This window comes from Pleurodeles waltl, chromosome 3_1 (genome assembly GCF_031143425.1).
Source record: "Pleurodeles waltl isolate 20211129_DDA chromosome 3_1, aPleWal1.hap1.20221129, whole genome shotgun sequence".
NCBI lineage: Eukaryota > Metazoa > Chordata > Amphibia > Caudata > Salamandridae > Pleurodeles > Pleurodeles waltl.
This window is the reverse complement of record NC_090440.1, coordinates 2000461425-2000487314: the sequence shown is the minus strand read 5'-3', so window position 1 is coordinate 2000487314 and position 25890 is coordinate 2000461425. Positions and strand designations below refer to the sequence as shown.

Sequence of the window (25890 nt, the reverse complement as noted above, 5' to 3'; positions counted from 1 at the left end):
GGCTGTCCTGACTGGCCAGTGACTCCTCCTTGTTGCTTTCTTTGTTCCCTCCAGCCTTGCCGCCAAAAGTGGGGGCCGTGGCCGGAGGGGGCGGGCAACTCCACTAAGCTGGAGTGCCCTGCTGGGCTGTGACAAAGGGGTGAGCCTTTGAGGCTCACCGCCAGGTGTCACAGCTCCTGCCTGGGGGAGGTGTTAGCATCTCCACCCAGTGCAGGCTTTGTTACTGGCCTCAGAGTGACAAAGGCACTCTCCCCATGGGGCCAGCAACATGTCTCTGGTGTGGCAGGCTGCTGGAACTAGTCAGCCTACACAGACAGTCGGTTAAGTTTCAGGGGGCACCTCTAAGGTGCCCTCTGTGGTGTATTTTACAATAAAATGTACACTGGCATCAGTGTGCATTTATTGTGCTGAGAAGTTTGATACCAAACTTCCCAGTTTTCAGTGCAGCCATTATGGTGCTGTGGAGTTCGTGTTTGACAGACTCCCAGACCATATACTCTTATGGCTACCCTGCACTTACAATGTCTAAGGTTTTGTTTAGACACTGTAGGGGTACCATGCTCATGCACTGGTACCCTCACCTATGGTATAGTGCACCCTGCCTTAGGGCTGTAAGGCCTGCTAGAGGGGTGTCTTACCTATACTGCATAGGCAGTGAGAGGCTGGCATGGCACCCTGAGGGGAGTGCCATGTCGACTTACTCGTTTGGTCCTCACTAGCACACACAAGCTGGCAAGCAGTGTGTCTGTGCTGAGTGAGAGGTCTCCAGGGTGGCATAAGACATGCTGCATCCCTTAGAGACCTTCCTTGGCATCAGGGCCCTTGGTACTAGAAGTACCAGTTACAAGGGACTTATCTGGATGCCAGGGTCTGCCAATTGTGGATACAAAAGTACAGGTTAGGGAAAGAACACTGGTGCTGGGGCCTGGTTAGCAGGCCTCAGCACACTTTCAATTGTAAACATAGCATCAGCAAAGGCAAAAAGTCAGGGGGCAACCATGCCAAGGAGGCATTTCCTTACATACGCTCCTCCTGCATTAGGAGGAACCTCTGGCACCAAGCCCTGCCATCATACAAGTGGGAGAGAGTGCTCCCCGCCAGCTCCTACGCTTCCCGCACGCCCCGGTGGGTCCTGCAGACAGTCCCACGAGAACCCAGCGCCGGACCACTAAATTAATCAATGGCTGCAGCGCCTGTCTATGGCTACAAGGCCCCAGGCAACCAACACGCCTGAATAAGGCTACAACATCCCTTGGCATTGCTGGTCAATCTCACGCTCTTAACAACGAATGTGTACACCACGCCCAGGTCTCTCAGTAAGAGTTTAAAATAACGAACTAAGTGGACTAAAAGCGCGAACTCACTGTAGATTGAGAGATCTCGAAACAGCCAAAATGGCCGGCAGAGCCACAGCAACTAAGAATTCAGACCGAACCACTCAAGGATTACTGTCGGCCGACCAACAATCTAACCCATCCCTACAGTCACTGGAGGGTACACTTCTTGCGCATTCTGCTCAGTTTGAGAAAGTACTGCAGGCATTATTGGACACTAAGTCATCTCTGGAGAGCACAATAGACGCAGCTGCGCAGGACTTGAACCTTCTGCGAGTGGACCACCGAAGCCTAGCTGAAAAAGTGAAAACAACAGAAGCTGAAATAGCCGACTTAACTCCAATAGCGCAAGGAAACCAAAAGCAGATCCAGCGCATGGATAAGGAGCTGAAGGTACTTTGGAGGAGATCAGAGGAAATGGAGAGCAGGGCGCGTCGCAATAACGTGAGGTTTCTGGGTTTCCCAGAAAGCATGCGACAACCGGAATCAGAAATTTCCCTAGAGCAGTGGCTAATCAAGGAGGTGTTAAATGGGGCTCCATCTAAGTTTTTTTCAGTTGAAAGGGCTTACAGAATCCCGGGTAGACCCCCGGCCCACGGCCAGTCCCCCAGGCCATTGATTGCTAGGTTCTTGAACTACAGAGATCGAGATGCAATATTGCAACAATTCTGCAGTAAAGGACCATTCAAATATGAAGATTCGAACATTAACGCATATCCAGACTTTACACAAGAGGTGCAGACCCAACGCAATTCTTTCATCAAAATTAAGCAACGCCTACGGGAACATAACATAAAATACGCCCTGCTCTTCCCTGCCAAACTAAGGGTAGTAATGGAGGACCGCACCCATTTATTCACAAACCCCGAAGATGCCTGGACATGGCTCCACGCCAAGGGCCTAGCACACCCCCGGGAAGACAAGGAAGGGGATGAGAAATGGCAAACTCTTGCTGCAAGAAAGCGATCCAAAAGACGCACCAGAGGCCAGCCCAATGACTGGCAAGCAGCAGAAGAAAGAGCAAAAGTGCTAAAAGAGACGCCGTTACACATGCAAAGTCACAGTGCAATAGCTAGAAAACCCCCAGAGCTGGGATCGGACTCAGACACAGCCAGCTCCACATCCACGTTAACAGGAGAACTAGGTGGCCCAAAGGTCACCCCCAGAACTGCTGACGAACTTTAAAACTATACGCACACTCCCAGTGAGACCACCAGCGTTGATGCTTGAAACCCATAACTCTGCAGAGACTTTGTGGTACCGCCGAGGTGTGGGGACAAGGTGCCTCCAACAATATGTATCTTTGACATAAACGCTAGATTAAGGGATAGGGGGCGCACGGGGGCGGAATATGATTGGCGGGCGGGGCCAGAGGGAACAAATTCATACCTAGGTGGGGCGCCTGACGAAATCAGCGGACTAAGTCTGCGGAAAGATGTGAGCCCCCTATAAGAGCCACATCTGAACGATATGAGAATCCCACTATGCAAATCCAACCGGATATGGGTTATTTCACGTTTTTTTAAGTTTAGTAGTTTCACAGTAGTTGAAAGTAGTGTAGGGGGTTTAATAAGGGAAGTAGGGGTTGATAGCCCAGTAGAAACGCAAGCTCCGGAATCACTTAATGCACAAGTTGAACACCTGCGCCCGCTATATTTAAATACCAGCTACAGAATGGCAGTGACCAGATGGGCCAATCCTAGACCCCAGATCCGTAACACAGCAATGCACCCTCAGAATCCCAAATGATGTCTTCCCGCAATAACACTAAAAACCAGTATATCATAGTAACATGGAATATTAGGGGTCTTGGGGCGCTGAGTAAACGGGCCAGAGTGTATGCACGACTCAAACGACTAGGAGTACATATAGCTATTTTGCAAGGGACACATATGTTAGAGGGGGACCTACGCGACTTGCGCACGAAATGGGGAGGTCAGCTGATAGGCACGACATACTCGGCATTCGCAAGGGGGGTGTTGATCTGGATAGCGGCAAGAGTTCCATTCCTCTTGACAGCACACAAGATAGTTTAGGGTGGGAGATACGTAGTGGTGGAAGGTAGACTAGATGGCAGACAAATGGCGATGGTCGGGGTATACGCTCCAAACAGTGGCATCACGGGTTTTCTTACTACTCTCACTCCAACATTGCTGTCCCACCCCATGGCCTTAACCATCTGGGGCGGCGATTTTAATAGTACCCCATCTGCAGTATTGGATAGAACCAGTACCTATTCAAGCTCACTAACCAATAGGAAACCTACAGGTCCCCTGCAAGAATGGGCAAACGTTATGGGACTCCATGACATATGGCGACTAGGTCATCCAGAACAAAAAGAGTATTCATTTTACTCAGTACCACACAACACCCATACTAGAATAGACATAATATGGGGCACTCGCGAAATAGGGGCACTGGTCACCGAATCTGAATATTTAGCAAAGACGCTCTCAGATCATGCGCCTCTGAGAGTAATACTGAACTGGGGTAGGGCACGTCAGGCAGTCCCCACTTGGAGATTTCAGGCGGAGGCCTTACAAGACCAAGCATTCACCGAAATATTGGGGAAGTCTATAAGCCAATACTGGGAAATAAACGCTATGTCTGCAACAACTCGGGCGACAGAGTGGGATGCCCATAAAGTAGTAACACGCCGAGTATGCCTATCCACTACGTGGGGAGTGAGACGATCCCTACAGGCAGAGATTAGCAAACCTGAGAAGGAGCTAAGAACAGCGGAAAAAGCGGTAGCACTAGGGGAAATTTCCAACACCGTCCTCAAAGAAAAGCGCTCAAAATATAATGATGTAGATAGCAGACTTCGCTGTCACAACTATAACTACTACTTAACTAGACTGCAAACGGAAGGAGATAGATCAAGCAGAATGCTAGCTTGGCTACTCCGCGAAGATAGACAGCAAGCCCCGATAGGTGCCATTCGCGCGGGCGCGCAAGAGATGGCTACCACACAAGTAGAAATAAACGAGACATTTAGGAATTATTACTCAAACTTATACACTAAACGCACTCGTGCACAGCTACACAACTTGAGGCTTTTCTTGCGGACTCCCTCCTGCCCCAACTATCACAATCAGATAGAGACATAATCGAATCCCCCATAACAACAGAAGAAATAGAACTAGCCCTTGCGCAGTTGCCCAGGAACAAAGCAACCGGGGCAGATGGCCTCCCCTCGGAATATTATAAAGCTTATCTACCCAGCCTGAAACCCCATCTGCTAGGAGTGTTCACAGAGGCGTGGACTAAAGAAAGCCTACCTATATCCCAAAGGGAAGCTATGATAGTGGTACTCCCTAAACAGGGCCGAGATCATACGGACGTCAAATCCTATAGACCACTGTCGCTTCTAAATACAGACTGCAAAATATTAGGCAAAATATTAGCTAATAGATTGGCCCCCCACATGCACTCATTGATACATACGGACTAAAATGGCTTCATTCCAAAGCGTAACACCTTCCTAAATATTCGCAGACTGTTGAGTATAATGGGGGACACCCCCTGTGATGCACAGGAGGAAATGGTGCTCTCACTAGACATAGAAAAGTCCTTTGATACGCTGGAGTGGGATTTCTTGTTGGCAACGATGGTGCGCATGGGAATAGGCCCTAATTTCATCCGTTGGGTCCGGACATTGTATTCCAATCCAAGTGCGAGGGTGAAGACGGGCGGGGTGATTTCTGATAGTTTCCCGATTTCCCGGGGTACAGGGCAGGGCTGCCCCCTATCCCCGCTATTGTTTGCCATAGTAATGGAGCCATTAGCGGCGAGAATACGCCTCATGGAACACGAATGGGGAATAATTAGAAACGGGTTATACCACACGGTCTCATTATACGCAGATGATGCTTTAATATATATCAGAAATGGCTGTGCAGTTATTCCCTCTGTAATATCCTTATTGGCTGAATTCGGAAGCCTGTCAGGCCTTGTGGTAAGCTGGGAGAAGTCCTGTGTGTTTCCCCTGGCGAAGAGGACTCTCAAGAATCAGGATGCCCCTAGGCTAGGGCACCTAAAGTGGTGCCCGACAACATTTAAATATCTTGGGATAAACATATATCATAGCACAGAAGATTTGAGAGACGGGAATTTGGGGAGGGCGCTAATCTCCATAAAAGGCTCCCTGCAATTCTGGAATAAGCTCCCGCTCTCGCCACCCGGCAAGGTGGCGATTGCCAACATGTTGATCCTACCTAGACTGCTATATTATTTTGCGGCCCTGCCGATACTGATTCCCAAAAGCTTTTTTGGCAATTTAAACACAGCTCTACTGCAGCTCATCTGGGGTGGAGGCAGAGCACGGGTGGCACTAACCACGCTACAGCGCCCGCTAGATAACGGCGGCCTGGGAACCCCTAATTTTGAAAGATACTATGCAGCCGCGCAACTTCAGTGGGTCCAACATTGGATCCACAGACCAGAGCAGGCAGAACCCATGAGCTTAGAGCCGCGGCGGAACAGGACCCCCTCATAAATTGGCTGTCGTCTAAGCCCCCCAAAACGGAACAGGTCAACCCATTGCTTGCAGTTGCACACGTGTGTTGGGCTAAATATGTGCAAAAAGGAGCGGATAAGTTTCCGTACTCCCCACACATACCACTCAACTACTTATTGGTGGGGACAGCAGCCGGAATGCAAGCTGCGAGGGTGTGGAGTGAAGCAGGAATACAGACAGTAGGAGACTGCTTTGAGGATGGCAAATTAATGTTGTTTGAGGCTCTCCAGGCCCTCACGGAGATAAGCCCGGGTCAGTTCCTGACATACCACGCTGTATGCCACGAAATAAGGAAAATATGGGGGGCAGGAATTTTGGAACCAGCGATTTCCCCAGTAATTCACCAGCTTTTACAATATAATGACCAAACAAAAATAATATCCAACTTATACAAAACACTTAACAAGACTCCTGAACCACAGGCGGGGAAAGCCTGGGGGAGTTGGAATGCAGTACTCCCCACCCCGATCCCACAGGCAGATTGGCCAGAAGTCTTATCCCACACCCGCGGTGTGTCAAGGAATCCCAGATTTAGGTACACTCAATTCAATTTCATGCATCAAACATATCTCTCACCAGCCAGGATAAAGCGTATGTTTCCCGATTCTGAGCCAGTATGCCCAAGATGCAAAACACCGTCAGCCCCCTTCTACCATATGGTATGGGATTGCCCTAAAATACAAACGGCCTGGGTGGAGGTGGTAGGGGAGGTATACGAGCTAACGGGGCTTGCATTGATAGCAGAACCCAGGTCCTGCCTACTGGGTCTGAGAAAGAGACCAAAAAAACAAAGATACCTACACAAGTTTATAGACTTAGCCTTTTTAATGTATAAAAGACTAATAGCGATACACTGGAAAGCCCCCAAGGCTCCCGACCTGAAATCCTGGCACTCTCTAATACTACACTGGGCTCGTACTGAACACCAGGTACTAAAACGTAAGGTACGCGAGGGGAGACAACACACAGGGTGCACCACCTGGGAAGATCTGGTAACAAAATTGGAGGCCAAAAACGATGAGATGCCCCCTTGAATGTGGGAACACACACTTGCAATAACTACGACACAAATTACCCTGCATCTCCCACTACAAAAATAAAACCCAGAGGACACCCAGGCTCTACAGCATATGCGCATCACCCCTATCCCCCTCTCTCATAGCAACATACCGTCAAATCTCCGTTACTGTAGTACCAGCGATACACGAGGAGTAGGAAACATGGGCAACTGCCCGCATTTATTATTTTGAATGGTGCCCCCGTTAATCAGCCAGGGAACTAACGCATGCAAAACAGGGCCCACACTGGTCACGGGCGAATACCTTCATAAGATAAATAGCAAGGGTAAACTCATGGCGGGTGTAGTTAGAAATGATACTGTAAAATTGGAAGTGATCCGTCTTGTGATTATTGGGGGGGTTTGTGATTGTTAAATGGTTTAGTTACCAGATATTGTACTGGGTTATCCTGTGGTTGAAAATTGAACAATTTGTATTACATGACTGGAACATAAAATCAATAAAAAATATTTTTTTTAAAAAAAAAATAAAAAAAAAAAAGTAACCTGAAAAGGCTGCTACATAATGAGAATGCCCCCTAACCTGGATTCCCACAAATTGTCCAAGTTACATTGCCCTAGTATGCTCCTACCTTGAATACACCAATGGGCTATGTGGGAGCAACACTATTAATGTTGCGGAATCTACCAATGCATTCATGTTTTACAGCTGAGATTTTCTTCCCACATTGGCTCTTGGTAGCCAGCATCTTCAAAGCAATGTGCATAGTTCTCCTAGCAATCTGTAGCACTGGCCTACTCTTCCTCCAACACAAACTTCACTCATGAAGCCAAAAAAGATCCCTGGCTCCAGGCTTACCCCATTTAGGACTACCAGAAAATATTAAACTAGTGGACCAACTTTTTCTGATCAGACCACCAACCTGTGGAATTCAACACCTGTCAGAATAAGATATACAGATCACATATGCTTTGCAGTCTCATTAGGCATATGAAGCACTATACGAATGCTGCAATTCAATGCAATAAAAAATGAATACTATTCTAAACTTAATTTCCTAGACCCCACATCACTGCAGAGTGAAATAAATCGATTTATGGGTAAAATTATATTTCAACAGGCACCACAGACAGGGAGAAATATCCCTGAAAGGCCCTTTATGAATGACACAAAATATTCAAACTATCAGCACTATATTCACAAAGAGTCTCCAACCTTTATTATTTGGTTGGGCAAAAATAATGGCCACTCAGATGGCCCTCATATTCATCACATCGTTTCACCTTTAAATACGGACAAGGAGACTACATTTCATAGAAGCACATTTGGCAACTAGAGGTTTTTTAAGGAGCATGAAAAAAGCTGGGACTGCAATAAAACAAACTTCAAGCCAAAAACGAAGGTGGGCTTATATTAGATAAGTTGTTTAATTACCAAACTGTCTTTATTGCCATATTCAGAGCCTTAATGACATGCTTAAGGGACATCATGACAATCCCCTATTATTACTTACTTTGGAACCTCTAAGATGTATACAAAGTAGATTACATACTAATAAAAAAGCCAACTTTACCATAGAATATTCTGATTAAGTCACTCTAAATCTAATAAATACTTTGAGTAGGATGATTTCCAAGCCTCATTTGCCACATCACAACAAAGCAGCAAATTATGCACTTTCCAAAACCAAATATCCTAAAGCTATGTCACCCTGCCTAGCGTTACAATAAATAAAAACTCCACTAAACACATGTTCCCTATGAAGCAAATAAATAACTAAATATCCCAAATCTGACAAAAACCTATTACAAGATTTAAATACTATCATGTTGGCTCTGAAAACTAACCCAACCAGATGGAGCCCATACAGAATAGTCTGTGGGCACCTTCTAAAATGTTCAAACCTTGCCTTCACTTCACTTCACTGTGTTGGCATTACAGTAGAGATAAGCATGATCCACATAATTTAAAATGTAATTGTGTCAACCTTCATTCCTTTTGGATGGAGGTCCAGAAAGATCTCAGAACATTTTGTAATGGCCATAACAACTTAGAGGCATACTATCATGTTTAGATCCCTTTCCACATCTGAGTAAGAGTCATGGCAGGGAAGAGGAACTACTTCTACCTGACTTTCTACCATCAATTACGTGCTTATTAATTTTAGGTCACTGAAAGAATCTTGAAATTTTTTAATATGACTGGGGAGGTGCCTAGTGCACTTAGAACTTCCTATGGAAAAATCCCAACTTGACAATTTGGTGAAATAAACATTTTGCTACCCTCATGTACTTAGAAAGATGGAAGCCACCCTAGTTATGAACTACTTTAGCAGAGTTTAAATGCCAACTCCATGCCCATATGCAAACATCAAGCCTACTGCTTCACTGGCTTGTTACTCAATTACCATTTCATTGCCTGGTGTATAGAATATATGAAGATTTCTAAAACATGCTCAAAATCAAGACTGTAAAATAAACGTATTATCCAGCAAAACAAACAATAAATCCTTCTGGAATCCATCCCCCCTTTTTCTGTTGCCTACGGCTGCATTCAAATTATTTTACTAGACCTTTATTCTCCATTTGCTTCTCTGATCGATGAAAGTTCACGTTCCAGTATTTTTAAAGAGCTGTGACTTGCCTTTCTTCTAAGATCAGAGAGTGGAAAATGACTATGTATGATTGCCAAAGTTGTGAATATATGTGCACTGTAATTTCTGAACTGGTATTTCAATGTTTCACAGCGATTGTCTCCCCAAAAACCCCAAAGAATATTTAATTCCGTAAACAGGGGGTTTGTTTGTTTTTCAGTTTGTAAGTAAACATACTCATTAGTTTCTCTGATCAAGGAGTTTACCATCTTTGCAGAAAATCAGTTTTGGGTATTAAAGGTAAACAAAGACACTTCTAGGCACACAAATGGATTTCTCATTCTTACAGGGAACATGTCCCAGTGTTAAGACACACAGTACCTTCTTGGCATCACAGTGTTCAGCTGCATCCATATTCCGTTGACAGTTTGAAGGATCCTGCGAGGAACACCAGAATTGAGCAGTTGGCTCATATTAGAAGTCAAGACCTCAGCATATGGGATCAGCTCACTAGCACCAAGTAAGGTCAAATGCTCCAAAATCTGCATCACAGGGACATGATTGATGGAAAGCATAGAAAATGCTGAAAAGAAAAAGGAGACAATGTCACATACAATGGAGGGGAGGAGTCAGGGAGGACTACAATTGCTCCCTAATGTTTTGTGTACAGTAGGAAAGACGGCACAGCTTCAGACCCTTCACCAGTCCTTCTAATGGTAGGCAGAGGATACTATAAAAGTCATGCTAGTGTGCGAAAAAGGTGTGTTTATGATGCTATTTAATCTACTACAACAGTGCTCTCAGCACCAAACATCAACTCAAAGCTCCCTGGGTCAAAAGGACGTGGGAAGGTGATGAGGCTTTGTTGTTCATTTATTTAAAATAACTGGTATATAAATACTAAACAACTATACAATACACATGCAGCCCACTGTACACAGAAGTCCAACTAATATAGTTAGAAAACTAAATTACCTAAAACGTCAATGGCACTTTGAGGCAAAATCTAAAAATGAAATTAATTAATTACACTGCACAAATAAGTACAATTCAGCAGAGTGCACTGATCACTGACTAACCTGTAAAAGATAGTTTCTGTGGACTGCTATAATTTTGAATGTAATGGAAACATTTTGGGTTTTGAGCACAAATCTTATTTCTACCTCTGAAAAACATACGTTTCATCCTTGTTAGGTATAAGGCTGTGTTTTAGAAGTAAAAAGCAGAGAAAAAACAACCTCAGCTGTAACAAAGGAGAGCAGTTGCATAGAAGTAGACATATCTTCAATACATTCTCTGCAGTATCTTCAACTATATATCAATAAGACCTTTCTTCCAAACCCCTCTAAATCTGCAAGGGGCAAACATTCTGAAACTAAACCAAAATTAAGGAGATTCTGCCTTGGATGAACTTTAGTACTGTTTAGAAGATAACTTTAGGGCCCCATTATGTATAAAATGAACCAAATATATTTCCTAAGAGAAGAAAATTATGCTTAAGCCATCTTTTACACTTCGTTAAACACCCAATACAGAAGCTGTAATCATCACAAAATATACGTGAACTCATACTTCTCTGTCATATGTTTGAGGAATAGTTATGTGTTTAAGAAATAGATTTCAATAATTTTTTTAGGAAATAATTTACCCGACTTGTGTTAATTGTCCATTTACAGATTTATAGATCAGTAAGGTGAGGTACAAATTAAACTGGCAAAACATATCAGCATTCCAGTATAGCATAGCAGAAATAAATGAGTTTGCTCTACTCTTGGGATTACTAATGTCTATATATCCGTACTCTCAAAATTCAATATTAATTGGGAGCTGGTTAATGTCTCAGCAAGGCAGTATTCCCCGTACTGTATGGCAGTAGTCTTCTAGAAACTCCGAACATCATTTTCTGTTGAGGACAAAGGGGAATCCAGAGCGTGACTAAGACTAAAGGACTTTATGCCTGCCAGTGGATTTTCAGCCAACTCTCTGTTAAAAAGAATCTATAACAGTAGTCTAAAGAACCTTTCCAGGCTGACAGCACAATAGTCTGGGGCAGAATGGGAGTGGCCTCATCTGTGTCTGCCTGTCCCTGGGCTAAATGCTCTCTTCTGAACACATAAAAACAAAATCCAAAGGACCTGGAACTAAAATCTCTTGTGGGTATTGAGCCACTTCTTTCATTTTATAGTGTACCTTCTGAGTACAAGTTTGGAGTTTTCTTTTTTCTGATGATATGCTGCGCCACATTGGACCCAGGTATTGTACTGTAGGAGTACATACTCTGGCAAAGCACTGAAGAGCTTGGATAGACTGGATGCATGCTACTCCATAGCTTATTCACGGTTAGAATGGTGCAGGTTTGGAGCGTGGACTCGGTGGGAAGTGTTTCGGTATCATGATAGATGACCAAAGTACAGCTCTTATCTCTTATCTCGCCATATGTCACTGAGCTTGAACAAGTGGTGAGGAGAAGTAAGACATGAAACACTTGAGCTTTTTAGTTCGGTTGTTTCTCGTTGGAAGAGTGCATTTTGCCTGTGTGGAAACTATTGTATGTGTGAGCAGGACAATGCTTTTCGTGTGTTGCAACAATTATGTAGCTGCACTTTGAACGGAATGAAATGGAGAGTGAGAGACAGGTATGCATGTGATTGTCCATACAATCCTAATATCAATACAGATGTACAGGGCCCTAGAGGGTGCGGGACTGATACAACCTAAGGGAGGATCACTCGAAAAAAATCTATAAATCGCACCATTTTTAGGAAAAACTTTTATCCAGTGGCGAATATGGTGCAGGCCCTCTCCACCAAGTTAAGCCACACATATCAGCCAGCTCAGCCCCACACAACGCCAAAGGGGCACCATAAGGCCTATCTCTGCTGACACTACACACTCCTTGCTCGCCATTGTATTATTATATATATTATTGGGATCTTTTACCCCCTTACTCTGTTTTAAGATGGCTACCACTTAGGGCTACATATACACTCTTGTGGCATTCTACAGGTATAATCCGTCTTAAGACGGCGACTATCCATATCTATATGTCTTTTGTTGAGGGCCAATACTACTATTTTTAAAGTGACATCTTTTCCTCTGATGAGGATTTTGGTTCCTTCAACTATAAGCTACGAAATAAATGTATTTTCCATCTTTGGTCCGCCTCTTCCCTACCCATGTTGAGATAGCGTTCGTTTTCGACAAGCATATAAATTGTGTTAATTATTGCAATACAGGGCGTGCAACCATGGTATAAGATGGCGTCCATTTAGAGTCCGCCATTGTAAAAAATATATATATATATTATTGGGATATGTTACCCCCATACTCTGTTTTATGATGGTGACTGTTAAAGATTACATATATAATATCGGGATACTTTCATGCATACACGGTTTTAAGATGGCAACTACGTATAGTTCGCCACTCTAACGTTTATACTTCCGGGATATGCTGTACGTAACCCAAAGAGGATCACACATTTAAAACGGGCAGATTTTGCCCAGGAAGCACGCTAATAACAATGTACTCAAAGCGTAGACCTGCGTATCAGGTGAATGAAGTAAACAGGGTTTTTCCTTATAAAAGGCAGTATTTTTAGCTAGTGGTAGGTAACAATTAGTTCACCATGTTTGAGCTATGTTGCCACCTAGGCGTGAGGGTTAACCAATATTATAATATAGATAATGGTATGTTTACATTCGATGATATAAGATGGACAGTTATTATCTTTTGTCTATTGCCTTTGTACTGGATATGTTTAACACTATGATGGCAGTGAACAATATAATAATGGAGCCAGCTATGTGAAGAAGCCGAATTTGCAAAATAACTATTATTTTTCTGGAGGTAACATTAATTATATACAATTGGTGGCGTTCTCAACAAGTTGTGGAACTTGGATATACCACTTCTGAGAACTGTTTCTCCCCTTGGAGAATACTGTATATAATTGCTTGCAAGGTAAAGGCACTACATTAATAAAATAATGGGATACCAAGGAGATAGGTATTATAGTTCACCCTATTATGGAGTATATTGTGGAATCTATCTGGGTGTTTCGGATCTATGGCATGTATTCTCAGGCATCACTAGTGATTAAGCATGTTGCTGATATTTTTTGCACTGGATATTCTTTTTCTCCTTTTCTTCTTTCTCCTTCTCTTTATATATTTTCAGTATGGTGCATGTGTCATCCCTTGGGTTTTTATCTGTATCTATACTTATACACATGTAGATATTTATTTTGAGTGTCTACACACTTTCGTGATGTACTGTGAGATATCTAGCATTTTAGAATACGTGGATTCCCCTGTTTCAAGGACGTGTCTTGCCGTTTTTGTGTATTGATATCTTCTATCAATAAGGTGGAATCTTAAAGAACTGGCGTATTGCTCTGTGCGCCTGTCCCTGCTGTGGCTTTTGTTCCCACACATAAACTTTATCCTTGGGACCGCCCTGATGAAGGTGGCCTCCTAATGAGAGGAATACCGAAACGCAAGTAGGCCCTGGTTCCTACAATCCTTTTGATAGATTTGTATCAATACAATGTTATTAAATCTTGTTTTTTTATCTCATATGATTGGTGAACTTATTGTTATATTTCATTTTCATGTGTCATTATGTATTTGATTTGAGATGTCCTATGTATTAGCTTTCTTTGTTTGTATAGATTTTTTTAGAATTGTGGATATGAGTTTTTTGTATGATTTTCATTGATTGAGGTTTGAGTGGTTGGGTGGGTATTTAGATCATTATTGTGTATATTGTCCTTAGTTATTTTTGTATTGTGTTTTAATTTTTGTGTTATATATATATATATATATATAAAATAAAATATTGATGAAATATGTGATTGATTTTATGATAAATGATTTTTTTAAGGTGATAGAATTATAGTATCATATTGTTTGCCCTCAGATGGGACATATAGAATAATGAGTTTGACATAGGATATAAACCTAATGAAAATATATAATGTGATGTCCTTTTGTATATATCTATATAGTGGTATTTGATAGTAGCTCCATTTCTTTGTTGTCTTTATGACTATTTCAATGGATGAGTTACTTCATCCTATCAGGGACCCTCTATGGTTTTTCTACTACACACTCCTTGCATCTGACACAGAAAACATGCTCTTGCAGCAGGCAAAGTTTCATGTATAGCCCCACTGCCGGAAAGTACACAGGTAAGTCATGCAAGTCTGTGTATTTCCCCACATGCATGAATGGCATTTAGGGGTTGCCAGGGGTCACTACTGCGACCCTTGGCTTGCCCTTTACAGCCCCTAGCACTGCCTTTCAGATCCCTTGCCTCAGAGGTGGCATATTCAGTGTAGGAATACAGCGGCAGCTCCTCTTATGGAAGTCAGTTGAGACTCCACTATGTTTTCTGTCAAATTTTTATTACACTTATAGTGAATAATGCATTTTTCACTATCAGTGTAATATAAATGAAGTACAATTAGCCGTAATATGCCCTTACCGGAAGCTGAGAAGTATAACATTTTTAACCGCTAGACACCAGAGATTTTGTTTTTCTTTATTTTATTTTTTTTAGATGTGGGGAGCGACCCCTTAGGCAAAGGTCACTCCCCTGGGGCGGGGCAAATTGTTTTTAGGCCATTTCTGCCCCTCTTGGGGAAGATCGGCCTATTTGTATTAGGCCGATCTGCCCTCATCGGGGCAGAAACCACTAGGCCCCGGGGATTCTTTTTTTTGCACCAATTTCACACATGGGGAGCGACCCCTTAGGCCATACCCCCACCCCAAATAAATGGGGCCTAAGTTGTTCTGCCCACCAGTGGGCAGATGGGGCAATTACCCCCAATCCACACCCAAGGGGTGGGAGGCAGAAAGTCTACTAGATGCCAGGGAATTAAAAAAATAATAATAATAATAGTGGGATGGTGGCTATCAACCAGTATGGGCCTGGTTATGCCCCCACCCCAACTGAAGGGGTTAACAGTCTTTCAGCTCTCCCCCCGCACACTAAAACATCTTATCCCATGGCAAGCAAGAGGACTTTTGATTATCTGAGGTTTTGGTTTTACATTTGGACCATGAGAGCTTGGATAACTCTCAAAATCGTCCCACTTGGAATGATGAGGGCTGCACTTTTTGGACATTGGGACGCTGCCATGTAGAAAAATCCACAAGACCTTGACACAACTGAAAACTAAACATCTGAGTGAGTCCAGGGTGGTGTGCTTTACATTCACACTGCACCATTTTCTTACCCACAATGCCCTGCAAACCTCCAACTTTGCTAGAAATCACACATTTTTCCCACATTTTTGTGATGGAACCTTCCGGAATCTGCAGGAATCCACAAAAATTCCTACCACCCAGCATTGTCTCATCTATATTGATAAAAATTCTGCCGCTCTTGTCAGCCTAAAAATGTTTTTTTTTTTTCAAACTGCCCTTTTGGACCCGCTGTGGTTCCCCCTCAATTTCGGCATGTTTTTGGCTCTTCCCTGTCACAGGCACTTGGCCCACCTACACAAGTGCGGTATAATTTTTACCGGGAGACTGATGGGAACGTTGGGTGGTAGGAAATTTGTCCTGGTGTGGTGATCCCACACAGAAATGTGGGAAAAATGTGATGGTTTAGCTAAATTTGAGGTTTGCTGAGGATTCTGGGTAAGAAAACTTTGGGGGATCCACGCAAGTCACACCTCGGGTGTCTAGTTTTCAGAAATGTTTGGGTTTGGTAGGTTTCCCTATATGGCAGCTGAGCCCAGGACCAAAAATGCAGGTCCCCACCCCCGCAAAAAACAGGTAGTTTAGTATTTGATAATTTTGATGTGTCCACATAGTGTTTAGGGGCATTTCCTTTCGCAGGCACTAGGCCTACCCACAGAAGTGAGGTACCATTTTTATCGGGAGACTTGGGGGAACGCTGGGTGGAAGGAAATTTGTGGCTTCTCTCAGATTCCAGAACTTTCTGTCACCGAAATGTGAGGGAATAGTGTTTTTTTAGCCAAATGTTGAGGTTTGCAAAGGATTCTGGGAAACAGAACCCGGTGAGAGCCCCACAAGTCACCCCATCTTGGATTCCCCTAGGTGTCTAGTTTTCAAAAATGCACAGGTTTGGTAGGTTTCCCTAGGTGCCAGCTGAGCTAGAGGCCAAAATCCACAGCTAGGCACTTTCTACAAAACATGTCCGTTTTCTTTGGGAAAATGTGATGTGTCCATGTTGCGTTTGCTGTCACAGGTATTAGGCCTACCCACGCAAGTGAGGTACCATTTTTATCGGGAGACTTGGGGAACACAGAATAGCAGAACAAGTGTTATTGCCCCTTGTGTTTCTCTACATTTTTTCCTTCCAAATGTAAGACAGTGTGTAAAAAAGATGACTATTTGAGAAATGTCCTGTAATTCACATGCTAGTATGGACACCCCGAAATTCAGAGATGTGCAAATAACCACTGCTTCTCAATACCTTATTTTGTGCCCATTTTGGAAATACAAAGGTTATCTTGATACCTATTTTTCACTCTTTATATTTCAGCAAATGAATTGCTGTATACCGGGTATAGAATGAAAACCCATTGCAAGGTGCAGCTCCTTTATTGGCTCTTGGTACCTAGGGTTCTCGATGAACCTACAACCCCTATATATGCCCGCAACCAGAAGAGTCCAGCAGACATACCGGTATATTGCTTTCAAAACTCGGGCATTGAAGGAAAAAGTTACAGAGTAAAACGTGGAGAAAAATTGTTGTTTGTTTCACCTCAATCTCAATATTTTTTTTATTTCATCTGTTATTTTCTGTAGGGAAATCTTGTAGGATCTACACAAATGACCCCTTGCTGAATTCAGAATTTTGTTTATTTTTATAAAATGTTTTTTGCGGATTTCCGGGATCCAGTATTGGTTTTACACCCATTTCTGTCTCTAACTGGAAGAAGGCTGAAAGCACAAAAAAATTGTACAAATTGGGTATGTCCCAGTAAAATACTAAAATTGTGTTGAAAAATGTGGTTTTCTGATTCAAGTCTGCCTGTTCCTGAAAGCTGGGGATATGGTGATTTTAGCACCACAACCCCTTTGTTGATGCCATTTTCAGGGGAAAAAACCACAAGCCTTCTTCTGCAGGCCTTTTTCCCCATTTTTTTTTAAACAAATTTTTTGCTGTATTTTGCCAAATTTCCTGGTCTCCTCCAGGGGTACCCACAAACTCTGGGTACCCCTATAATCCCTAGATGTTGGGAAAAAAGGGACTCAAATTTGGTGTGGATAGCTTATGTGGACAATAAGTTATGAGGACCTAAGCGCAAACTGCCCCAAATAGCCAAAAAAGGCTCAGCACAGGAGGGGAAAAGGCCTGGCAGCGAAGGGGTTAAGTGTGAATTTGTGTGTATGTTTAAGTATGTGTATATGAGTCATAGTGGAGGTCAACGTGCATGTGATGTCACTTTCACTACCCCTGCCATTTCGGTAAATTGACATCCATGCCAGTGTGCTCGCCCACCAGTATGCCCCACCCTACAAGATTCTCTGGGACTGGGCAGGGCTGCAAAAGAGACGAGCTTTGGCCAAATTCCAAGAAAACATGGACATCTTGGGCCCAGGTGACTTCACTGGCTGTGCAACTTAAATGGATGGAAGGCATGCCTTGTTTAAGTAGAATTATGCCTTAGAAGTATGCCTAAAATAAAAGTGAGACATTATTTAACTATGGGGTTCATGCAAGTCTTGCCTAGTGACAGATAACAATCACTTTAAAGAATACCAAGATGATGAGTAATGGGTTGCCCACAGTGAAACACCTTTAACGTCTGCCAAATAGGCCTATCTACCAGAGTTTGTTAAAAAGTGCTTATGTTCTATTAGATTTAACTTTAAAAATGATGATGTTTATCAAATATTTTACTAAAAAAAATTAGCATTCTAGTTCTGTATCCTAATTACAATTTCCACAGGAATTCTGAACATCTATTTAACTTTCTTCTTTCTCCAGACTGACATTCAATTCAGTCAGCCACACTCATGATGATGAAAGAGACATCTCATTACAATGATTTGATAACATGGCTGATTTAAAGATTAAGTACCCTGACGGAACACATATATATTACACTAAAGGGAGTTATTCCTGCAGGTCACGACTACCCATAAAACTTGGGACATGTTTTCGGAGACAGGGAAAAGGGATTTTACCATCCTGAAGCTGCTTGGGGGAGTGGTTCTTGGCACTGTTCGTCAGAAGCATCCTTCGGAGCAGTGTGTCTGTCCCAGTTATTTCTTCCTCGCATACCCAGTCTTCCACGATACACAGATGGGGGTAGTTTGTTGCAAGAAGCCGCAATAAAGCAGAATGTAACCCTAAAACATACAGCAAATTTAATTTCACTTGGAAATACAGTTTCTTGACATTTCCATTATTGGTTCATAACGTATACATACTGACACCTATCAAGGGTAAGCGAGTCATCAGTTATACTCCAATCTGGAAATAAGCTTTAATTTGGAAAAATATAAGTAGGCAAGAGCACAACAAGTTAAAACCTTACAATTCACCACATTAATCTCTAAATACAGAGCCTAATTTCCAAAAGTAAGTTACACTTTTGAGTAAGCTTACACTTTGTACTATGACTACTACTTTTGGAATTCAAACAATCTGAGAGAAAACCAACTACAAAAGTAGAAGCTACATGCCCCCACCCTAGGAGTAAAGCAATTGGCTTTCTCCGGTTTGGGTGCACGATGTCACTCCCTAACTCCCTCTCTGATCCTCCCTAAACTCCTCTTACTCCTCCATAATTCCATCCCCTTCAGTATTAGGTCTGACTCTTTTCACTCACCACCCCTTGTCCCTCCCAAGTTTACAACTAAAATCTATATTTACATGTGCAGAGACTCCGCAGTCGGGGCAGAGAACTCCACACACAAGTAAACCTTACATTTTGTAGTACTGCAAAACGTACTACAAAGTGCAGTTTGAGAGGTGTAGCACCCCCTCACCACTGTTCCTTACAACTATCCTTTAAACCTGAGAGATGTGAAAAGGGAGCACATTACAAGATAACTGTAAACAGGCCCATTAATACCCTCCTCCTCACTCCCAAGTTAACGATAGCAGGGACACCTGTCACTTTTTTCTTCCACACGTTATGTTTTGTTTTTGAACAGAGCAAAAGCAGTACAAATATTCCATATCAGAGCCATGTCAATCACTACAAACCTCATCGTTCATGAGCATCAAGAATGGGGGGCAAAATCGGGCCCGTGTAGTAGCACCATGAAAACGGAAGGGGCAGGGACAATGGCATACTTAAATTAATCGTAAGACAGGTTACATATGTAATGCCTTGTACCAATTGATTAACCGCAATTTTCTGGACTAAGGGCTCCATGTGAAGATTCGTGGAGACAACGGCCATCGCTGACTCACCTCACCAGCAAGTCGGATGGTATCACTATCCATTTTAATGCAGGCTGATGACTGTTTGTAGTTGGCCATGATAAACAAGGACATAATGGGACTCATTGATGAAACTGCTAATCAATCCTTTTGTATGCTTTCTCCCACCAGGATTTTATTCTTAGCAGCCATGTCTTCAAGGTTGACTGCTTATTGAGCGATGCCGGCAGCATGTAGCTCACAGGGAAAACCCAACTGAAAGGGGGAGATCAATTGCGGCCAGGCATTATTCAATATGGCAACCAGGTTCTTCAGGACAATTTTAGCGCCATTACTGTGGAGAGTTATTGGCCTATGGAAACACCTTTAGTACAGTGTCGAGCAGCGTGGGTAACTTTCTAGGATTCTCCTACGTGATTAAACAACTGGGCTAATGAGTTTGCTAGGAAGGCACAGAATGCTTTACAAAATGGCATAGGGAAGCCATCCAGTCTTTGGGCTTTGCCGGGCATCTCCTAGACAGAAAGAGAAACCCTCAGAGGGCGAATAAGCAGTTGTAATTCTTGGGGGTTCTCTAGGTCGCTCTCTTGGATGCTTACAGTGCTGCAAGTAAAGGTCTTTATCATGTGGGTCTATTCCCTACCTTGTTTATTGTTCAGGGTAGTACTCCCTGAACCTTACTAAAATGACAGAGGTGTGCGACACCACCATGACACATGGGCAGTTTACATTTTTGTGATTTTGTGTAAAATTATGTGTCCGAGCTGCCTCGCTTCTCACAGTATTTCTGTTGTGCCAATAACATTTTCCTAGCTGCCTCACCGATTATTATTATATGCACCAGTTCTCTCCTGGCTTTACAAAGGAACTGGAAGGTGTGTGAAAGTCACTCAGACTTATACTGCTGTTCATGTATGCAAATCTGAGACTCCAGCTGGTTTCTTTGTTTTGCAAGCTTCTGGTAAGTAGCCATCCAAGAGATTAGCTAGCCTCTTGTAGGAAGTTGGCTCTGTATGTGCTATTTCAAAGTAAGGAATAGCATGCACAGAGTCCAAGGATTCCCCTTCGAGGTAAGATAGTGGCAAAAAGAGATAATACTAATGCTCTATTTTGTGGTAGTGTGGTCGAGCAGTAGGCTTATCAAAGGAGTAATGTTAAGCATTTGTTGTACATACACACAGGCAATAAATTAGGAACACACACTCAGAGACAAATCCAGCCAATAGGTTTTGTTATAGAAAAATATATTTTCTTAGTTTATTTTAAGAACCACAGGTTCAAATTCTACATTTAATATCTCATTTGAAAGGTATTGCAGGTAAGTACTTTATGAACTTTGAATACTCACAGTAGCATATATACTTTTTACATAAAACACAATAAGCGGTTTTAAAAGTGGACACTGCAATTTTCACAGTTCCTGGGGGAGGTAAAGTATTGTTATTTTTAGCAGGTAAGTAAATCACTTACAGGTCTCAGTTTTGGGTCCAAGGTAGCCCACCGTTGGGGGTTCAGAGCAACCCCAAAGTTACCACACCAGCAGCTCAGGGCCGGTCAGGTGCAGGGGTCAAAGAGGTGCCCAAAACACATGGGCTTCAATGGAGAGAAGGGGGTGCCCCGGTTCCAGTCTGCCAGCAGGTAAGTACCCGCGTCTTCGGAGGGCAGACCAGGGGGGTTGTGTAGGGCACCGGGGGGGACACAAGTCCACACAGAAAGTACACCCTCAGCAGCGTGGGGGCGGCCGGGTGCAGTGTGCAAACAAGCGTCGGGTTCTTTGTAGATTTCAATGGGAGACCAAGGGGTCTCTTCAGCGGTGCAGGCAGGCAAGGGGGGGGCTCCTCGGGGTAGCCACCACCTGGGCAAGGGAGAGGGCCTCCTGGGGGTCACTCCTGCACAGAAGTTCCGTTCCTTCAGGTGCTGGGGGCTGCGGGTGCAGGGTCTTTTCCAGCCGTCGGGATTTTAGGTTCAGGCAGTCGCGGTCAGGGGGAGCCTCGGGATTCCCTCTGCAGGCGTCGCTGTAGGGGCTCAGGGGGGACAACTTTGGTTACTCACGGACTCTGAGTCGCCGGAGGGTCCTCCCTGAGGTGTTGGTTCTCCACCAGTCGAGTCGGGGTCGCCGGGTGCAGTGTTGCAAGTCTCACGCTTCTTGCGGGGAGTTGCAGGAGTCTTTAATTCTGCTCCTTTGAAACAAAGTTGCAGTTCTTTTGGAGCAGTGCCGCTGTCCTCGGGAGTTTCTCGTCTTTCTTGAAGCAGGGCAGTCCTCTGAGGAGTCAGAGGTCGCTGGTCCTTTGGAAAGCGTCGCTGGAGCAGGTTTCTTTGGAAGGCAGGAGACAGGCCGGTAAGACTGGGGCCAAAGCAGTTGGTGTCTTCTGTTCTTCTTCTGCAGGGGTTTTTCAGCTCAGCAGTCCTCTTCTTCTTGTAGTTTCAGGAATCTAAATTCTTAGGTTCAGGGAAGCCCTTAAATACTGAATTTAAGGGCGTGTTTAGGTCTGGGGGGTTAGTAGCCAATGGCTACTAGCCCTGAGGGTGGGTACACCCTCTTTGTGCCTCCTCCCAAGGGGAGGGGGTCACATCCCTAATCCTATTGGGGAATCCTCCATCTGCAAGATGGAGGATTTCTAGAAGTTAGAGTCACTTCAGCTCAGGACACCTTAGGGGCTGTCCTGACTGGCCAGTGACTCCTCCTTGTTATTCTCATTATTTCCCCCGGACTTGCCGCCAAAAGTGGGGCCGTGGCCGGAGGGTGCGGGCAACTCCACTAGCTGGAGTGCCCTGTGGTGCTGGAACAAAAGGGGTGAGCCTTTGAGGCTCATCGCCAGGTGTTACAGCTCCTGCCTGGGGGAGGTGTTAGCATCTCCACCCAGTGCAGGCTTTGTTACTGGCCTCAGAGTGACAAAGGCACTCTCCCCATGGGGCCAGCAACATGTCTCGGTTGTGGCAGGCTGCTGGAACCAGTCAGCCTACACAGATAGTCGGTTAAGGTTTCAGGGGGCACCTCTAAGGTGCCCTCTGGGGTGTATTTTACAATAAAATGTACACTGGCATCAGTGTGCTTTTATTGTGCTGAGAAGTTTGATACCAAACTTCCCAGTTTTCAGTGTAGCCATTATGGTGCTGTGGAGTTCGTGTTTGACAGACTCCCAGACCATATACTCTTATGGCTACCCTGCACTTACAATGTCTAAGGTTTTGCTTAGACACTGTAGGGGCACAGTGCTCATGCACTGGTGCCCTCACCTATGGTATAGTGCACCCTGCCTTAGGGCTGTAAGGCCTGCTAGAGGGGTGACTTATCTATACTGGCATAGGCAGTGAGAGGCTGGCATGGCACCCTGAGGGGAGTGCCATGTCGACTTACTCATTTTGTTCTCACCAGCACACACAAGCTGGCAAGCAGTGTGTCTGTGCTGAGTGAGGGGTCTCCAGGGTGGCATATGACATGCTGCAGCCCTTAGAGACCTTCCCTGGCATCAGGGCCCTTGGTACCAGAGGTACCAGTTACAAGGGACTTACCTGGATGCCAGGGTGTGCCAATTGTGGATACAAAAGTACAGGTTAGGGAAAGAACACTGGTGCTGGGGGCTGGTTAGCAGGCCTCAGCACACTTTCAATTCAAAACATAGCATCAGCAAAGGCAAAAAGTCAGGGGGTAACCATGCCAAGGAGGCATTTCCTTACACCTCTCAAGACCACTTTTGAAGTGTCTTAAATCATGGAGAGGAGGACTTCGCCTACTTCATTCTCCTGGAAGTAGCGGTGAATAGTTTCAGCTGTTGAGGCTCAAGGATGATATCTCTAAAGGCCATCTCGCTCAGACTCCATGACAAAGGGGATGGGGCAGGCACAAAGACAGTACTCTTTTGTAAGCCTGCCTACTGGGGAGGAAGAAATGTATTCTTAAAAGGGGTTTTATAAACTTGCGACTAGAAACTGTATTCCCTTTCCTGTCTATGCAGCATACACCAGGCCTGAAAGGGCCTAACAGTTCAATGCTAACAGAGTCTGAGGTGTGCTATATGTAGCCTGCCCGAGGATGGATCACATTCTATGATCAACAGACCACGTACGAATATTTCGATACGGGGAAACCAGGATCAATAAAATGTGTTTCTAGGATACTATCAAATCAATTATTCTACCTTCCTGCTCTTGTGCTAAGGAGTGTTATTAGAATGGCAAGTCCCTTCCCAATACTACAGACATGCCTTTAGTTTTGTTAGTTGCATGGAAATGGTACTGTCGAGGAAACCAGAATGATTTAGGGTGAGAAGCATCTTGCCTAATGAGGCAGACCTCTTGAAATAGTATCAAGTTGTAGTCTCTGTCATGCAGTAATTTAAAATTGTTTGTCTCTTGATCGATTAATTCAAACCCCGGGAATTAATTGTTATTCTTTTAATATCAGCCACCAGGACACCAGGGATGTCCGTCACCATTGCAAATCACTTTGAACAAAATTTGCTGGAAACTCAAGATTATAGCATTTCTCCCATACCGAGGCCCAGCAACATAAAACAGGTCACTATCTGCATTACTCATTTCCTCTTCCCCAAGTCCAGCCTTCCCGTCCCATCCACGCACCTCCCAGCGCCCAACAAGCACCACATCAGTATAAACATGAATGTAATATGACAGAAAGAGGTGAACAGAAACAGTAAAATATGATCAAAAGGACAACTAGGTCGAACATTCGGCCAACAAGATCTGAGAGGCAGCATCCAGGTCAGACTGACTGTGGGATCCTGTAGGAAAGTGGGTTCTAGTTGCAGAAGCACCCCCATTTTTTGCCTGTTTTTTATGCAAGTGACTGAAGTGCACTGGGTTCCTGCTAACCATGTCCCCAGTGCTAGTGTTCCTCCACCAAAACAAGACACCTGGTTACTTGATCCCCAAGTGGCAAGGCCTTTTAACACCTCTGTAAGCCGCTAGCAAATGGTGTCTCTGGTACCTAGGGCAGGTGTACAAAAAAGGACCCCCACACCCCAAGAGCTGCAGCACAACTTGTGCCACTCCAACGGACCCAGCATCAAACTCATACGGACTGCCACTGCAAGCTGAGTGAAAGGTGCTCCAGCAAGTAAAATCACAACATGGCTTTCACTTATGTGCCATGTCCGCCAAACACTGCCTGTAATATTTGTAAGTCACCCCTACTACAAACCTTACAGACCTATGGCAGGGTGCATTGCAATGTAGGTAAGGGCACATATGCATCAGAAAATATGCCCCTACTATGTCTTTATCCATTCTCAGACATAGTAAGTGAACAGGGCCGCCATTCTAAATGCAAGTTCCCCAGCTAAATGATGGCTTCACTGAAACTAGTATTGTTGGTTCTCAAACATCTTGAATTGATAAACCCTCACAGAGTCCAGTGATCAATTTATTAATACATGTACCCAGTGGGCACCTCAGAGGATCCCCCTGAAAACCTATAAACTGATGGTGGGCTAACTGACTAGTTCTAGCCAGCTGGCCACCAACAGACGGATTTCTGACACCCAAGGATGAGAGCATTAGATCTCTAGAGGTCAGGAACAAAGCCTGCTCTGGCAGAGTTGCTATACACCCCCTCCTAAAAGGATGACCTGCAAATCTGCATTCCACCTCCCCCCCACCCCGCCCCCCCCCCCCCACACACACACACAAAAAGGAGAATTCCGCCATCTTGTGTATGGTGGTATTAGGAATTCTGGGATAGAGTGTGCCCACTTCCAAAAATAAGTGGTCATCTAGGGGGTGTAGTGACCCCAAGGGTAAAGAGCCCATTGGCTACTGCCCTTCACTCCCTTAAATTGAGTATTTAGGGGACTCCCTGATACCAGGAAAACAGATGTTTGCTGGCACAAAGGAAGGAGTGGACAAGAAGCCTGCCGACCCGAGTACCGAGGAGCACGACTGACTTGGCACCAACCCTGCCTGCTGCACCTGGCCCACTTGGGAAAAAACACTTCCAGCATAATAACTCCCTCACTGACACTCCATGACAAAGGGGATGGGGCAGGCACAAATACAGTACTCTTTTGTAAGCCTGCCTACTGGGGAGGA

At 44.3% G+C, this 25890-nt stretch overlaps 1 protein-coding gene across 1 annotated transcript in view; it reads right to left on the bottom strand.

The window, feature by feature from the left end:
* The window catches only part of INTS2 (integrator complex subunit 2), a 194079-nt gene that overhangs the window by 106858 nt on the left and 61331 nt on the right, over window positions 1–25890 (bottom strand). Inside the window, exons 17-18 of the mRNA XM_069226442.1 lie at window positions 18636–18800; window positions 9847–10048 (exon numbers count right to left, since the gene is read on the bottom strand). Coding sequence (XP_069082543.1) covers window positions 9847–10048; window positions 18636–18800 — 367 coding nt within the window. The remainder of the gene's footprint in view (window positions 1–9846; window positions 10049–18635; window positions 18801–25890) is intronic.